The sequence below is a fragment of the Manacus candei genome, unplaced genomic scaffold (genome assembly GCF_025592945.1).
Source record: "Manacus candei isolate 608988 ecotype Guabito, Panama unplaced genomic scaffold, ASM2559294v1 h1tg000021l, whole genome shotgun sequence".
Lineage (NCBI taxonomy): Eukaryota > Metazoa > Chordata > Aves > Passeriformes > Pipridae > Manacus > Manacus candei.
The window spans coordinates 652,345-671,046 of NW_026138069.1; the positions used below are offsets into that span (position 1 = coordinate 652,345).

Below are 18,702 nucleotides of genomic sequence, written 5' to 3' on the forward strand. Positions count from 1 at the left end.
GAATGTTATGTGTTAGGGTGAATGCATACTATCCTTGTTGAAGCTGGAGGTACAACTGTAGAGTATTACTGTGTAAGTGGTCCCTGAACATACAAGAAAACCAGCTAATACCACATCAGTTTTGACCTTGTTACAACACACCGTGTCAAAGGCTTTCCTGTTCTTCTAAGGGATGTAGGAATATTCATGACCAGTGAAGCTCCTGTTTGGTGGGTGGATAAGCGTTTGGAAGGCTCTCCACAGACTAGTAACCAGTAACTTTTTCAAATACTCTTACAGAGCTCTGCTCAGAGATTATCTCTTGACTCTGCTACTATCAGTATTTTCTTTAAAAACTCTACTGGTGGAGCAGAGTTATTAAGATGTAGCTACCTGTCCAGTACATCAAAGAAGAAAGAGAAGAGAGGGAAAGTGCATGTTTTATTCTTTATTTTTCTGCTTAGGCAACTTTATGGCCAAACTGCTATTAGGAGCAAAACTATCTAACAGGTAAACCATCAAAGATTTTTGAAGAATGTCGCATTGCAGGCAGCTGTTCTCTATTCTTGTAAAGTTCTTCACTGAAAACAGAGACACAAAATGTCCCAATAGTGAGTGATCTTTTGCATTTAAGCAGAAAGTGTAGCTAATAGAGCAACCCTGCTATTGAATCAAAGTTGTGGTCTTATTAAAAACAATGTAAACTTATGCTCTTTGAGAATCCATTTATGCTTTGATAATCATTTATTTATTGTAGAAAAGTACCTACTTCAATTGTTTATTAGTAGTAAAAGAAGTTACAGGAAAATCTATGGTAGGATGGTGGGAGTGGATAAGGAAACATTACATTTGTCCATTCTGTAAATAAAAATAGTTCCAAAGAACTTATCCAGAGACAATAATCTCTTTTTATAAACCTGAGTTAAAAACAGTTCCCTGTCACTGAAGAGATAATGGTAAATTTTGTGAAACTTCCAAAACTGGAAACCTGATTTTAAATTTTTTTATTTGAGTTAAGCAAGAAAACAGACTGAATCTTCATCCCTTGCTTTAGCAGTTCTTGGTGTTATCTGACTTTCAGAAACAAAGCTAAATGCTGAGGGTCTGTGAGTCATCTTATTTTTGGCCAGAGCCAACTCCAGTTTCAGTGTGTGTATGCTTGTTTCTTTATACCATGACTTTTTCCCTCCTAAGTTAGTCATTGTTATCTCTTGGCACGGATAGAGAGATTAAAAACATCAGTAAGCATGAGGCATGCTAAAAACATGCAAACAAGCTTCCCATCTAATCTTCCAAACCCCAGAGTGTTCCCATTCCTATTCCTTTGTTGTTCATGAACCCATCTGATCTTTTGATCGTATCCTGATGGAGGGAGCAGGGAGGCGAATTGCAAGGCAAGGGTTTACTGACCAGGAATAGTATCCTAGAGGCCCTCTTCACCTAACTTCTGCTGCTGTGTCCAGTGTCCACAATAAACATTGTGGCATTGCACAGAGAAAAACCAGCAAACAGATTAGATAGAGGTGAAAACCCTCTTGTTTTAATATTTTTTGGAAGCTTTGCTTTTTGAAGAAGTCTCTGTGTATCTACATACCAAAAAGGTTTGTAAACTCCATTTAATTTTGCTACAGTTATTTTTGGTGGTGGAGAAGTGACCAAATAGATAGATACCCTGTAGGCTTAGGCTGGTTTGGATGAAGCTGGCAAAGCCCTTGTGGCTTTTGGTAGTGGTTCCACTGAGACAAGGACTGGTTTGAGGACACCTCTAAAAAGCTGGTGTGGGAAAGGATGGAGCAGTGAGCACGGTGATTGGGGTGAGTATCAACTGGTTCTTGAAGACAGTGTATCTCAGAATGAAGGTCTCTTACAGGAAGTGATGGTTTGCCATCAGTTTGCTCTGGTGCCAGAGTTTAACCCATGGCTCGGGTGTCCTTGCTGCAGAGTGAGCTATCAAGGTGGACAGCCTTTTGAGATTGTCATGGTGAAGGGGTTGGAAGAGTCTAAACAGATACTGCCTACTTTGGTAGGGCATCCAGGCTGCCCCAGGCTTCTTTAGTGAATTGATGAGAGCAAACTGAGTGTCCAAGCAGACTAAGATGTCACTGACATCTTGCTTTTTGTTAGTGTTTGTGGAAACACAGGTAGACCACCTCTGCTAGTCTTTGACATATCAGTCACTGTGTTGAGGAATAATGTCATAAATTAATCTTTTGGATAATTTTATTTCCCTGATTCAGTCTAAATTCTCTAACAAATTAGTGTTTTCCATGGGCACATTGCTTGAACCAGCTTTTCAAGACAGCAGTTCCCCATGTCTTCCACCTCCTACTTTGCGTAGGTCAAAAAACATTTGCTGACTTAAAATGATATTTATTAATGACTTTTAAATCTGAGTAGGCTGGTAACCAGGATACAGTGTGCAAGTGGAAGGAGGATAACAGCATACTGAAGGGATTGATGCTGCAAGCATTGGCTATGATGGAGAATATTAAAGAATAAGAAAGTTAATTCTCTTTGCCCCTAGACCTGAAAAAATGCTGTCAGTCTTTACCACTGTCCTTTTATTCCCATGGCACAAAGCACTCCTTCAAGGATCTTGGGGCTATCTCAATATCTTCTCAAGAATATTGAGAAGACTCAGTATGGTGAAGAAGAACGTGATGTGTGGTAGGTCAGGGAAGATGCAGCTTCAAGTGGCACACAGAATGCGTGAGCTGCTCCTTCATCTGGTACTCGGAAGCTCCTCAAATGTACTGTTTCATAGCACTGACTGCCAGGCCTGGCTGTCCTCGGGTGGTGGAAACGTGACCCGGTAGAAAGGCAGTGATGTGAGTCCTTTCCTCTGATTGTACTACGACATCAGCAGACTGTTCTGCTGGCTCTTTGGTTGCTTTGTTCAGGATACATTCAGCTATACTTTGGCTGTGAGTAATGCAGAGGCTATTCTACTTTTCTTTTGTATGCCCCAGTTCACACAGCTGATAAGCACACTTATGTTCACATTGTGTATTTCTGCTTCTCTCTTACATGTTCTAGTGAGTATTTCTTTAAAAATAGTTATAGTGCCACTGGTGCTGTCTTCAGTGAGGGATGAGGTACACTCCTGGGTTGTTATCTCAGATTCTGCAGGTACAGGCTGTGGATACTGCCTCATGTATGTTTTGAAACAACCTTAAAAAGGTCATCCACAACTTTCAAGCCAAAAGACTTCTGTTTCAAAATGAAAGTTTATAATCAGTTGTGTAGGAAGGCTGCTTAACAGAATTTCCCTAGACTTCAAGAACTACAGTTAAGCTTTAGCATGACCTTCTGATACGTATTTTTCTGGACTATGTCTGGTGGATGTCTGGCCTGCTCCACAGAGAGAGATGTAACCCCTAAACAGTTCCGCTGGAGGAGTAATTTTCTTTACAGCACCTGATGTACAGAGATCTTGTTGAAATCTTAGAGAATTCAATGTCTTTATCAAGAGACACATCTTACACAGACATATATGTTCAACTTCATAACATACAATTCACCTCAGATCCCTGCACTGCTATGGACTTCTTTTTTCCACTGCACAAATGTTTTTCATGCAAATTTAGACTCTAGCTTTTTTTTTTTTCTTTTACATATGACTTTGAGTATGGGAATAAGATTGACTAGGATATAGACATCATATGGTTGGACTTCTGTTGGGATGAAAAACTAGATAATAGTTGCAAAAAAAAAAATGCAATTAAAGGTTAATTAATTCAGATAATTTAATCAGATGTAAAAAGCAGAAAAAGTTTCTAATCCTTTGACTCAAATTATGAGTTGGTTTTTTTTTTCTGTCAGTGGAGTGGTATCTTTCTTGTAAAGGCAAAAATGTGCCTTTTAAGTTGTTAAAAGTCTTCATAACGCATGTAAGAAATGAAACAAAGGGATAGGAACTTTATGCTTTAAATGCCAGGTCTACTTTTGCTGGAGGGAAATTAATGACATAGTGGGGGATAAGAGACTGGTGTGGAACAAATTGAAGTAAGATTTATTTGTTTGTTTGTTTAGTTAGTTAGGCTGCCTAAAATAGTTTCTTCATATGTACTTTCTCCATGAAAGGTTTAGTGCAACACAGTTTAATACATCCTTTTTCTATGAATTTGGGTGGGGTTATCATCTCAGAGGGTGTTAGTCTTGGAGTAGTATCTTGTCAAATTTTGTGGCTTTTTGCTTAAACTTCATTTTGTTGAACATCTGAACATGTTCTAAACCTGAGGAGAGGTGCAGGGATCACCTCTGAAGGCCCATGCTGTCTTGAAAATAAATGATGATTGCGGAGAATCCTAATAATGGCAGGTTCTATTAGTGAAATTTTCAAAAATCTCTTGTTGGACCAAGGCTTTACCCTTCAAAACTGGAGGTAAAAATGAGAAAATTCCCTGGCACCTGCTGGAAAATCTCAAGAGATAAAGAATGTAATTTATATTATTTGGTTTTGATTTTACCGTACTAAGTAAAATTTGTATATGTTGGCTACCTGGCACTCGAGCAATTTTACTGTGTCAAAAAAAATTTACAAGACACTCATCTCTGTCTTACACATGTATTTTCTGATTCTGTAAGTTCTCAGTCTAGTGAAAGCTAAATTTGCCTAAGCTCCTTTAAGTGGTTGTTCATATATGCTAGACTCTTCTTCAATTTCTAATCCTATTCCATATCTAATGATTATTGTACACTAATTCCCATGTTACTCTATGTGCTAAGCAGTCAGGATTGAATTATAGGTGTGCAGTGGTTTCCAGTACACCAGCAGAGACTTTTGAACTGCCTTGTTTTTCAGGTCTCTCCCCATCTCAGAGATAACAAACCTCCCTTTGGATGTGGAGTGCACTTGAATTTTCATTTGTTCCTGCTTCAATGACCAGACTAAGGGCTTGCAAGCACAAAAAAGATGTTATCAGAGTTAGTGCAATCCCAGCCTGCAGACAGTTTGAAGGTGCTGGTAACTGAGCTCCAAGTAGTGCTGAGGCTCTGCTGAGAGCAGGTGAGAAGTTCCAGGATCTTCAATTGCTTATGTAATCCAAGTGAAAACTTTTTCTTTCTTTGCATATTGAGTGCTTTTTAGCTCTGTATAGTGAGGCCTTGACTGCTTCATGAAACTAGGATAGTTAAGCTTTAATAGTTTTCTTACAGAAAAGTAAATTACCACTGTTCTTCTGGAAGTGGTTAAGAACTCCCACTCTCCAGTCCATAGTAGGTTGGCATTGGCTTGTGCCAAGAGCTACTGTCAGTGAAATTAATATTGTTCCCAAGAGGTCACATAACAAAGTGCTGCCAATACAAACTACAGCACTGCAGATTCTCAAACTGTTAAGGCTGTAATGCAAACTCCTTTGACCAGAGCCTGTTCACCCACCCTGGGGGCCACTCCTGCTCTCTGAAAACCTCGAAAGCAAGAAAAGCAGAAGTCTGCAGTTTTACTCAAGATTTATTGCATTTTAAACGTCCTGTAGGTATACCTTCAGGCTACTCTGGGTATATAGCAGAGAGCTTGTGTGCTTCTAGCCCCTAGCTGAGAGCAGATCTTTACCAGTTGGTCTCAAAGTGCTTTAAAAGAGTGGTCACCATCATTCCCGTTGCATGGGAAGAGAAACAACTTGCTGAAGGTTGGACCACGCCATGTTCAGGAATAAAACTGAGGTACACTGAACAGTTTGGTGCTTTTCCCTGTAGGTCACTTGGTCTCTGCAAAATCAGAAAATCAGTTTCTCAGAAACAAAGAGGAAAGAATTTCAGTGTCTTGTGCCAGAAGGGATTAACTGTGCTTTAGTACTAGGAATAAGATTTGGTAAATTACTGGGTGACCTACCTTTTCTGCAGGTAGTTGTGAATTTGGCGCTCACTGGGAGCAGGGGTGTTAAATAACAGGCATATTAAAAACATACCTTGTAAAGCAATCCATGGACTGTTTGTATGCTGCCTATTAAAAAAAAAGTTGTCAGAAATATAGGCATTTTTCAAATACTAAACTAAATTGATGCTATTTACTGTGACATATTTTCATAAATCATAATCAAAGCACTGAATTTTAACTTTGTCTTTTTTGTACTTGAACATTAAATATACTGTATTTATTGAAAACTATAGAACTGGTTCTTTAACTTCAAATTGCTTCTGAATGAATTAAGATTTTAATGCATTTTCTTATTCAATAATAGATGCACTCCATATTGACATTTTTAGCTATTTGTCAGCATTGTTCACAGCTGATTTGCTGAATATTTGCTAATAGTTGAGAGGGTTTTTCCTGCGTCTGTGTTCACTGAAATATCTGCAGCAGTACTGGATATTTTTTTCCCTTCTGTTGCTTGTTAGGATTCTTGTGGCAGAGATGAGCATCCTTACAGCTGGCTTATGGGGGCAGTTCACAAGAAGGCCCTTGAGCCTGTACTGGGGAAAACTAAGTACCTTACCAATACCAATGCTGGTTTTTGCCTGACACCAGAGAGAGGGAACATTTGAACTTACATCTGTGTGATGGGTGGTTCGTAGTGACAGGTGAGATGAATCACTTAATTGATTGTCTGCTTTAAAATTTTTAATATATTTAATCTCTGACAAATGTGGATTGCTGAAGGCCAAGGTCTGGCACCATTATCTGCAGTAATGTTGACAGCTCAGGTACATCAAGTCATCAGCAATCTACACCTGGCACACTGGGTAATGTGATGGGGAAAAGTTTTGGTGGAAAGCTAACATGAAATGTGTGATTTTAAAAGCTTTTTTTAATACACAAGATGCATCTAGTAAAGTGCTTCTGGTTGCCCTGAAGCTTCACAGACTTTGTCTTTCATGCCCGATGCCGCTCATTGGAGAAGCAGAATTAAATTTTGTCTGGGAGTGATGGAGCCAGAGGGAATTACAGAATGCTTTGGCTTCTGAGGGACCTTTAGGATATTGTTTGATCGATCTCCTGGTCTGTGGAGGGCAAACTTCAAAGCCAGAGCAATTGTGCAGAATCTTGTCTGGTGAAGTTGTGAAAACTCCAGAAAGAAGATTTTATGGCCTGAGCATTTATTCTTGTGTGTGACACACAATTTCCTAATGAAATTTCTTTTTACTAATGCATGCTTTTGAGTTAGGCTGCCTAGCTTTCAGAATGCCTTTGCCAAGTTGATGTGCTATGCTGCTTCCTTTTTTTTTTAATTTGGAAATGAGAAGGTATTTTGCTGGCAACACAAGAAATATGACAACAGAGGTACTTTGAAAAGCTTTTAAGTATGCAGACAATCTGTGTTTTCCTACTCCTGATCTCTCTTTTAACTGTTTTGTTGATGTCTTCATTTAGATTTAGCTGAAAAGAAATGGTAACCTGTCACTGGGAACATCTTTTTAATTCTAGTGTGAAATATTCAGTATGCATTCCTTTGAAAGCTCCAAATAATGTACTTTTAAATTTGAACTTGCATTATTAGAAATATTGTTACATAAAATTTTAATAATGACTTAGAAACCCATCTGTTCTTATGTACTGCCCTTCAGATCAAAACCAAACCACATGCTGGTGGCCAGGGACAAAATGATAGATTGCAAAGACCATCTACTGTATTTATTAGGTGCTGAGTTTTAAAGAGAAATAAGGACAGCAGTATTGCTAAATGTTTATAGTGACAGTCTGTACAGTGCCTATTTTGTACTGAAAAAAAGGGAGAATACTACTTTCCTATGAAATGTTGCTGGCAACCAGGAACAGTAAAATGCACTGGGAAGCTTTTAAGGTGGCATTAGGAAAGGTATGGCTGAAATGGCAAACTAGAGCACAAATGCTGCGATAAAGTTTGGTTAATGAAGGAACATGAATAGACAATTAAGTGTACTCTGCGTATTTTAATGTTATATAAAGCATGATAAAAAGCAGTAAAATTTAGATTCTTCCTTTTTTCCATATTTACTGAACTGTCATTGCAAACATTGTATTAGCATATAAGTTAAAAATGTCCATTATCTTTTTATAAGACAGAGAAGAGAAAACTTATTTAAACTCTTTTTCTATATTGTAAATGATGTCTGTAGCCCGTGTAGTCTACATTTGATCTATGGAGTTAAATGAGATGGGAATCCTGTTTTGTTTAAGCTGATGCACTTAATGTGAACATGGAGTTGGAGGTGAAGTTCCCCATTACTGACACCACTGAATTTTGTATTGTCATTTTTTGTGAGCACAGTTAACTTACTTTTATGTTGACAGAGCAGAGACACTACTCTGTCAACATAAAAAGGATTTATTAGGCATGTTTTATGCCATCATTCCTTAGATAGTTTTAATTCAGCACAAACAAGTGCTTCCTCTGAGCACAGCTGTTCCTTCCTGCCTCCCTCCACGTCCCACTGCTTTTGCCCGTGCCCCTGCTGCTCGCCTTGCTGGATTGTGTTTGCATGGCTCCCCGGTGACCTGGAGGAGGGAAATAATCTGGGTTAAAATTAATCGTTATTAAATGAGTCTTTCAGCTTGGTTCAGGACATGGACACATGTGGAAGCACAAAGGAGAAAACGGTGGGAATGGGAAGTTGAATCAGGAGGTGTAGAGAGGATATGACCTACTTGTCAGCAGCCTGATTTTATGGTACTTTAATCTGATCATGGGAACTCATCATTAGCAGGAGGGTGGCCGTCTTCTTCTTTTAGTAATGTACAGTTTCTAACAAAGGCATCCCCCTCTGCCAGTTTACCACTCTTCCCTTTCTCTCAATTTGAGTAGGTGTCAGGATGCTGTAGCTTTATTTGAGACACCAGATGCACACAGAGGAGGTTTGGGGCTGTGTTGGTGCCTTCCTGGAGCTAGATTTATCCTGGGCTTTTCTCCATGGTAGGATGGAGGGAGATGGAGGAGAGACACCAACCAGCCCTACCATATTGTCTTCTGTGATATTCTTTTCTATTAACTTTTTTTGGGCACTGCAAATAAATTTTGCTCTTGGACACTAAATTATGCTAGGCTGTTGAGACTTTGAAAGTGGCTGGTTTGTGCCAGATTAACTAAAAAAGAGTTTTATTTGTAGCATAAACCCATTCAGCCATATTTAGTTTGCTAGGTTCTGGAAAATAGAGAAATGCTCCTAAATGCATAGCTTTCCTGACCGTTGCTGTCTCAGAAATAAGTCTTTAAACATAAAGAGCACTGCTTGTCTGTATAAAAAGCATCCATTTTCTTCCCACATACCTTTTTTGGGGGGGGGGGAAGTGAGAATGAACCATGAGTTGTTGATTTCCCCTTTGTGAAATAAGTTATTTTGTAAGTTCTTTTAATACAGAAAACAGATGAGACTATACTTCTTGGTTTTCTTTTATTAATGACCCATTCGGGTTTCTCCAGAGAGCTTTGCAAACTCATCTGGGAACCCTACATTGCAAGCTCTGCTGAATACAGATTTCTCTTTTTACAGCTTTTTGACCTTTTTATGCTACACATAAGTATATGAAGTTTAAGATGATCAGGAGAAGGTCTTTCCTTTATAAAGAAGATCCTTTATAAAGGGTTTTATATTTAATCTTAAATAAATATTAACGGAGAGAACTTTTCCATTGGTTGTTCTTCATTACCCGTGAATTCTGACGGTGGGTTTCCTAAGGAGCAGTGGGGGAAGGTTGTTTGTTATGAATATTGTTTGGCAAAAAGTCAGGCGTATTCTATGGTTTCATATGAATTATATCTGCTGAAATTCATCTAGTTTCCCAACCAACTCTGCTTGCTGTGCCTTAGCAACAAGAAAAAAATCTGTTGCCACGTGGAAACGGATTGGGGATTCATGACAGCACTCCCTATATCCAGCCACCCTCAAACAATGGTAGTGTTTCATCTACTAAACGCAACACCCATGTCTTATTTCTGCTTAGAACACCTATAATTTAGACAGTAGCAAGTGATGTCAAATACAAAAAATTAAAGGGTGGCAAAGTGATAAGTCATATTGTTCAGTAATTTTTTTCCCTTCCCCCACTCCTTGCCTGGCATGAGTAAGCACTGGGAATAAATGAGCGTTTACTCCTGCAGAAATTGCTGCCTTCTTGTGTTGCAGGTTGTGGAGGGTGTGCCAGGCAGGTACAGCCCAGCTTTGTTTCAGGATTCATGTTCAGATCAGGGATGAAGTGGAAACTCCCTAATTATTATAGCTGCTTGCTTTGAGCAACTCCAGCAAATCTCTTTGATGAAAAAAACCCACAGAATTTTATCAGTTGTAACAGTTGCAGTGGTTTCTGTTGCTGTTATGGCATTATCATTGTCATGGTTCATAATAAGAGAAAGAAATCTGGTTAGGATAAAAATAATTACTTTTTGATTTGTGTATGGAGTGGGAGAGAAGTGAGGGAAATTAAATAAAAACCTCTGGTGGCTTTTTAAATTTTTCCTGAGCCACTGTATTGTTAAAGCCAAATGATCAGTAAAGATAGAAAAGCATAAACAGATGATTGTTTTTGAAGGTGAATTTGGATTCAGCTTTGTTTGTGATCTTTTTCCATACGCTCTCGTGGTTGGAATGTGAGAAGTTTCCAACATGAATACTTGTGAAAGTGTATTTTAGGCTTGGATGCTAAATGCTTGCTGGATATGTGTCTGAATAAATGATTTCCTTTGTGGTCACATTAGCCAATTTAGGATTCAGGTGTTGAGTAGTTGCAAAAATCCCCCTGTCAGGGAATAGAAATGATCTCATTACCAGGTAGTCTGTGCTACACCATGTGCATTTCAAAATGAGATTTTTTTATTTAAGCTATTTATATTTAGGAAATAAAAGCACAGAAGCATTTGCTTAATTTTAAGTATATTGAGTAATCCAATTTGAAATGCACAAGTGTTACACTGAATTCTTTAGGGACATAGTGATAGTTCCCTGAAACTATGGATGATTATTTTCTTATATTTGTATATAACAAAAATGTTCCTAGAACTGCTTAACACTGTGGAGTTGATCATAGGCATGTTCGTAAAATATTTGTCCTGATCAAACAGGCAGATATTGATGAGTACGTTGTAACTGAAAACAGGTAAAGTTTGATTGCACATTGCAAACTCCTAAGCACAGACTATTGTGCTCGTATTTTAGAAACACAACCAGTTAAAAACCTAGATATTTGAAAAACATGGAGTGGAAGTTTGAACACTTTGTTAGGGAAGAAGATCCATAATTCTACCTTTTCTTATTTCTTTTAGTTTTAATGTAAATCCCACTCTAGAAGATTTCTGTCAAAGTTTTTTTTCCTTGCTAACTGCACATGAATATCAGAAGCTCTGAGAAGAAAGGCAAAACATTTCCGTTCCATATTTGAAATTATTATTTTCATGCAATTTCTGCAGCCTCTTTTGAGGTGTTACAGCATGACTTCTAGTGTAGACAGGTTGCTGGCTGCTACCACCATACTAAATCCCAGCTGAGGAAAGCACTTGAACTGGAACTCCAAGCACTCTTGCTTTCTTTCTTTCTGAGCATCATGGCAATTAAATTGCTAGCAGATGTATGGAGCATTGCTGATGCTACTGTGACTGCAGTGCTGGCAGTGGCAGAAATATCAGCAGTTGTTGGAACAGCTTGGGCAAGAGGCAAAGCACAAGCAACTTGTAGGCAAATCGTTCTCTCGATTTGAGATGAGGCCAAAGCAAAATCCCGGGTTAAAAATGAGTAGAAAATTTAAATGTATCTCTATAAGGTATGACTAAAAACATACTCTGTAGTACCATTAGCCCTTGAATAGAACATTAAGCAGGCTGTAGTAAATACACAGGGAGTTGCTATAGTGGAGCCAGTTCAGTACTCTCCTGAGTAAAGAACTAAGTCAGCATCTTACAGTAAGATAGGACTTGTTCTTTCCAGTGGAAACCAAAATGTGCTTCATTAGTATGTACACTTTACTTGTTGTGTCGTATGTCTTGGGGGCACTGCTTTCCAAACCTTTCAAAAATCAGTTTATGCTCACAAATCAGAATATTATCATCAATACCTTTGCATGTTTAGCTTTAAGTAATGTCAGAATTTCTTAACTTGTTTAAAAATAACTATCCAGTTGAAGCAATACTAATTTAAACTCAGATATAGACCTTGCATAGTAGCATCAGTCATTGATACTGTGCTTTTAGCAATCTAGCTAGAATATTTGATTCTTTGGCTGATAATTCCATTGTCATATGGAGTGTAAAGAAGTATTTCCTTCTGGTTGTTTTAATTTCTTGCTGGTCATTTTATTTTAATCCTCCCATTCTTTTCACACCATTTCTTACTCCATGTGCTTACCACAGTAAACACCTCTATAATTTTTCCCAATTTCAGGCTAAATTCTGTGATGTGTTCAGATTTGGATCCTAGCAGTCCTATCCCAAAACCTTCTCCTGGGCATCCTGTCCCAGCTGTCCTCTCCTGCCGCATATAAGTCGTGTTCCCAACCTAGAACAATGCCATCCCTGTGCCACGTTCATAGTTCAGGCTTCTGATTGTCCAGCCCAAAGCACCAACTCCCTGCTTCTTTATTCCTGCATCCCTAGCAGGGAAGCTGAAGCCACTTATGCACAGCTACTCATGTATGATGGGATAGCCCTTCTGGAGGACACCAGGTGCTCTGGATCTCCTCCACATATGATCTTGTCCCAGGACCAAACATGCTGCCACATCCCCATCCTCTCCCTGACATGGTTTGGCAAAGCTTCTCCTCAAGCTCGTGAAGAGGCACAGGGGGATGCCAGGGTGGCTGTAGCTAGAAAGCAACACTTGGCATGGGCAGTAATAACTGTTCCAAGGTAGTTTTTATGAGAGATGAGTTGTTTGCTTGATGACTAATTAATTTGCTTTAAAAGCACAGTTTGGCTCGTTTTTAGTTATTTGCAAATGTATTTTGAATCACCGTGTGTGTCAAAATAATTTGGGAGGAGCAGCCTATATTTGCTAGATACCTTCAGGGAGGAATGATGCTTTTCCCACACAGCCACCCAAAGGCTGGGGTTTTCAAAAAAGCCTGGACCCCTAATCCACTACCTCTTCCTCTCTCTTAGAGGGGACTGTCCAGTTTGTCACCAGCAGCCAAAGTAGAGTCTAATGAACAGAGGTGAACTAAATATTTATTGAGGCATGTTAAAAAAAAAAAAAAAAGGAAAAGAAACAGGTCTGTATCATGGTAGCTAGGATGTAAACTCCTAAAATTCGCTATCAATTTCAGCCTAACTGCAGTGAGTGTTTCAACATTACACAGGCTGCACTAGTATCAACAGGAAAGATAATTTTTTCTATTCCAGAAATCCACTTCCACTTTTGTTTTATTTTCTTGTAATTAGCTTCTATTTTCTTATGTTTGTAGAAATTTTGGGTGTTTGGTTTCCTGCATGACAGGCTAAATGTACTTGACCTTGCTTCCACTGGGCATACACCTTCGTTTTTGCCTTATTTCCAAGGGAAGATTCCTGTTCAGCCAAGCCAGCCTTCTGCCTTTCTTGCTTGATTTCTGACATTTGGGAGTTGCCTGCTCTTAGAAGTTTGTGTTTGAAAAGTGACCAGCACTGATGGGCACTGGCACCTGCAAAAACATTTTCCCAAGGGACCTTAATTCCCTGAGCAGCCTGAAGTCTGCTCTCCTCATGTGCAGAGTTGAGGTTTTGCTGGCACTTTTCCTCCTGTCAACAGAGATTTTAAACTGAATGGCTTTGTGGTCACTGTGGCCAAAATGGCCATCCATCTCTACTTCACTCACGAGATCCATTCTGTTGACATGCAGCAGATCAAGGAGAGCATTTTTCTGAGTCAACTCCCTTACGACCTGTTCCATAAAGTTGTCATCCAAATTTTTTAGGAATCTTCTGGCCGGGGTTGTATCTGCTGTGTGATGCTCCCAGTTAATTTCTGGCAAGTTGGAGTTCCCCATAAGGACAAGGGCAGTTGAATTGGAGGTGTCCCTTAGTTCCTCAGAGAATAATTTGTCAGTGTCATTGTCTTGGCTGTGAGGTCTGTAGCAGACTCCCATGATGACATCTGCATTATTTGTTTGCCCCTTGATTCTTACTCAGAGACTCTCAACTGCATCATTGCTAACTGTGAGCTCCATACATTCCAACCCTTCTATTATATACAGTGCCCCCCCTCTGTCTCTTCTTCCCTGCCTGTCCCTCCAGAAGACCCTGTAGCCATCCAGCAGGGTGCTCCAGTCACAGGACTCATCCCAGTAGGTTTCACGTATGCCAATGATGTCAAATCTCTGGGACTGGGCCCAAGCTTTGAGTTCCTCTTGTTTTTCCTCATACTGTGTGCGTTGGTATAGAATCATTTCAGGTGTGGTACATTGTAGTCATTACCTCGTCTGAAATGTTTTGCACAAGTCCAGGTAGGTAGCATCAGTCACTCTTCCCTTGTCTATCACTATTATAACCCTGTTGTAGAAGGCAACCAAATTTGTCCTTTTTGCTGAGTTTCATCTGATACTGTCATGTAACTTCACACTGCAGTAGCAGTATTTTCCCCGGCTGAGGCTCAACTGTCCTCTGTTAGTGCCAGTCTGGGAAAGGAGCAGGAAGGGGGGAAATCGATGTATCAGCTTTGACTGTGCTGCTGCAGGGAGTGAGGCTTGTTGAATGAAAGACTTGGACAGAAACCAAGTGAAGTGCTGGTATGTCGGGCTGCTGCAGAACAAAGATGTTAATGACATGCCGGCTAGGAAAAGTAAGTGGGATCTGAGGCAATGTTGCACACTTACAGTGTCTTTGTTGGTTATGGGAGATGGGAATTAAGCTTGTATGTTGTAATATTTCTGTATGGAGCTACTGTTATGCATGGAACTACACTACGCATTTGGGATGAGCATGGAAGGGTAAAGAGCGTTAGATGCTTCTGTGTTCCTTGTCCCTTCCCTTTCTAAAAATATAGTAACAAAAATACAGGGGGAAAAAAGCAGATGGTGCTACTGAAATATGGATTCTGTAATTCTTACAAGGTGTGAAGGATGAGGGCTTTTTTATGATTGCAATATACCAAGTGAGAATTGGATCCTTCTCAAAACGAGGAATTAATTATGCTGCTTACAAGTTGGAATAATGTGAGGGAGCACTGCATGATCTTCCGATTGTGATGCCAGTGCACCTGCATAACATCTTCTGTTCCGCTTCCAGGTTTATTTAGGCAATGTTTATTTATGTCGTATGTGGCTTGTAGTAACATAGAAGTTGCAAGTAAGCGTTCAGCATAGACAATATCTTGTCTTTTAACAGTGACAGTGAGTATCGTTGTGAGTAAAGGTTGGGTGACCTGAAGATGTTTGTCTTCTCTCTGCCTTCCAAAGTTCTGGTTCACTGTTAATTTTATAACTTTAAATCCTAGTCTTTATTGATCAGTGGTAAGGTTTTGGCATTTGCGTTTTCCTCCTCTGAAGACTTATTTATCACTTTCTGTCTCCTCAAATATGAATCCTCTCTAATTTCATTGAGTGATTTTTTTATTCTCATGTAATGTAAAGCAGAGCACAGAAACCCCGTCTTTGTCTTTTCTCTGCATAATTTTGATATTTTGTATAATTGCATTATGTCTCTTGTAATCTCTCCTTTGTAAGGTAGACACAGTCTTTTCTGTCTCTTCTCACATTAAAATTTATCCAAATCCTTTATTATTCCTACTGCTAATATTGTCTGAATCCCTTCTAATATTGGAGTATTCATTTTTTGAGATGCTGTTACCAGTGCAACATGTGGCACGTCAGAGATAACGCTGATCTACATTAGTTATCTCCCTGCTGATCACCATTTTATTCATCATTTATCCTAATTTCTTTAAACTACAGTTAAGAATTTAATTTAGAAGAGTGGTCTTCCTTGAGAAGTGTTCTGTGACCCTGAGGTGTCTTTACTGAATTGATAAAGTTTTCCTTAAGAGGATGTGTAATTACATTTTCTCCCTCTAGTACGTGCTGATTTCGATGTTGAGCTCATCATGATACTGTCTTTTCACCCAGCATTTTTCAGGTTTATCTTGAGATTCTTCACTGTCATTTCTGGTCTTTCCTTACCCAAATAATTATGTGTTGTCTACAGACTTTACCACTTCATTGCTCATCTTTTCCAGATCAAGAATAAATGTAACAAACAACACAGGATAGAGTTTACCAAACCTTTTTCCCGATGTGAAAAAAAATATTATTTGGAGATGTCAGTTAGACTACTCAGATGATTTGATAAATTCTTTTTTATTTAGATTTCAATAGCTAAAAGACTAGATTGCTGCTACTTTTTTTTTTCCTATGCAAAATCCAGAACAAAACTAATGGTCTACCAAATTATCTTACAGACCCTGTCCAGAAGAATTTCAAATCCCTATTTGGAAACTCCTTCAAATAAGGTACTTTTCAAGCTTCTTTTTAATTCCGTTTCATCAAACAGCATATTAGGAATGTGTTTGCTTTGGTTCAACCTCTTAATCATAGCTTTGAAGACACTTGTAAATGTGACCTGCAGTTAAATCCAGTTAAGAAGTTGTCATTTTGTGTGTGTGTTTATACGAATCACTTCTTTCTGTTACTGAGTTTGCAAACTGAATTGTTGTGAATTCCAATGTGCACTTGCTTCTCAGTCATTTAAATGATTGCCACTGTTTAGCTTAGTTTTACAATATTTAAGAACTTTGTTTTTGCATGTCACAAAACTTTACTTTCTCAGGACTATTTTATATGCCTTGAAAGATTCCTAAACATGGGAAACAAACAAACAAAAAAAGAAACCAGATAACATTGTTTTCCTTTCAGTTTAGTTATTTGTGTTACTAATGTGTTTGTTGGAATGTGAGGAAACATCACAATAAAAGCCCAAGGTAAATTCATCAGTAAGGAGTGGTATACAGAGTACAGGTGGAACAGAGTTTTACAGAAGATCAAGTTGGGTTCTGTTTTGATAGGCACATGTGCAGCCTTGAGGTGTAAGGTAGACATCAGGTGTGAGGAAGTAAAAAGCGTGTCCATTCTGAAAGACCATATCCTCCTGGCAATGCATGGATGAACTGATCTGTAGCTATCATAGATTCAGTTTTCAATTTCTCTTTTCATTCAGATTTATGGAGAAAGTTCTTCCTGTGCTGGGAGAGCTCTCAGGAATATTTTTACCCTACAAGCATCTGACCTGATTAAAGACAGGGTGTACCTTACTGGCATTTGCAGGTAACTCAAAATCATTTCTTTTAATCAACTTTATGGGTTTTATTTGCATTTATCTATGACCTGAGTTGACAAGAGAGTAAATTCTTCTCTGAGTGTGAGATTTTGTGTATCTTAGAAAGAATTAAAAACATTTTCTCTAAAAAATTCTTTAAAATCTCATGTGTCTTAATATCTTTTCTTATGTTACAGTGTTAGCTGTCAGAAATCAATTAATTAATTGAATTAATTATGCATTAATTAAATTGCTTATGATTTCATATACAATAGTGTTTGTCAGTTATTTTGTTGAAAAGAAAGACTATTAAATTGAGCTGTGGTCTAGAGTTATCAAAGAGATTAACTGGATTCCTAAGATTTAGTGACACAGTGATTTTGGCATGTAATTTATGGAATATTTTTGTAATGAAGTGATTTTCTATTTGTGTTGCATTACAGCATAAATGCTTCCTCCTTTTTTCAGTTATACCAAAATGTGCATTTCTCTATTATAGCACTGTTCATTCATAACTGTATTTAAGAAAAATCCACTACTTTTTAAAAAAATTATTTAAATATCTACGTTTACTAATAATGTGAAAGATTAAGTACATCCTGTAGCAGCACTCAAGGTCTTACATGTATTGTGTAGCTGTATTGCTTATGCTCAGAAAAGAAATAAAATCCTGGGGCTAAAAGTTGTATTTTGTTTAGCTCTTATGCATCTTTGGATGACCATATGCAGCACAAACTGATAAAAATATTACATATTGCAAAGTGTGCTACGTGAATTAGGGAACTTGCTCATCTGACATGAGTTCCCTCATTGTAGCTAGGGGTATCCCCTGAGACTTACCAGAGTAATTTCTTCCCTTGAAATGAGTAGGATTACAAAAATTAGCAATTGAGACAAAGGGTTTGCTCTGCTGAACAAAAAGGTTCACTTTCAATAGCTTTAAAAAGTAGCTCTTTATCATAAAAGAACATTTTAACATTACTGTAGTGTAAGAAGTGATGTTTTGCTTATTTTCAGGAGAAGCTGTGTTGGATCAGAACTGGTAGACTGGCTTTTGGAGCAATGCCCTTTTGTTAAGAGCAGATCTACAGCAGTTGGAGTGTGGCAGCTCCTTCTGGATATGGGCATTATATTATCAGGTCAGTCTTGACAGTAATTCTAGCATGAGGAAGGCTATGCATTTCTCTTGCATAGGACAAGACTCATGTTTTTGATAGGAGGAGGAAAAGAGTAAAAGCACAGATTGATCCAATTTTCTTGTCAGTTCTTTAGTTTACTATCTTTTTGGCAGGCTTACCTCTGTGACCTTTCATTTCATAAGTACCAAAGATGAATCCCTACTTTTCAGCAATTTCCTTACTTTTGCTTTTACTGAATTAGTTACCTATTACCAAGTTGCAGACTGTGTGTGTGTCTTTCTCAGCCGTTTTTTTTTTTCCTCTACAATCTAATTTAGGTTTTTCATAAGATAGCAGCTATTTAGTCACTGCAGATTGTGGTTTCACCAGATCACTTCTCTAGCTATTAGTGATTTTCCTTTCCTCTCTGTTTTCCATTATTTTAGATTACAATAGGTTGAGAGAGGATCCAGATCCTTGAG

General features: G+C 38.4%; 1 protein-coding gene across 1 annotated transcript in view; it reads left to right on the forward strand.

Annotated features, from left to right (window-relative positions):
- Window positions 1-18,702, forward strand: part of RAPGEF5 (Rap guanine nucleotide exchange factor 5) — a 159,806-nt gene that overhangs the window by 12,978 nt on the left and 128,126 nt on the right. The window contains exons 2-4 of the mRNA XM_051785914.1: window positions 16,249-16,299; window positions 17,004-17,110; window positions 18,120-18,241. Coding sequence (XP_051641874.1) covers window positions 16,249-16,299; window positions 17,004-17,110; window positions 18,120-18,241 — 280 coding nt within the window. The remainder of the gene's footprint in view (window positions 1-16,248; window positions 16,300-17,003; window positions 17,111-18,119; window positions 18,242-18,702) is intronic.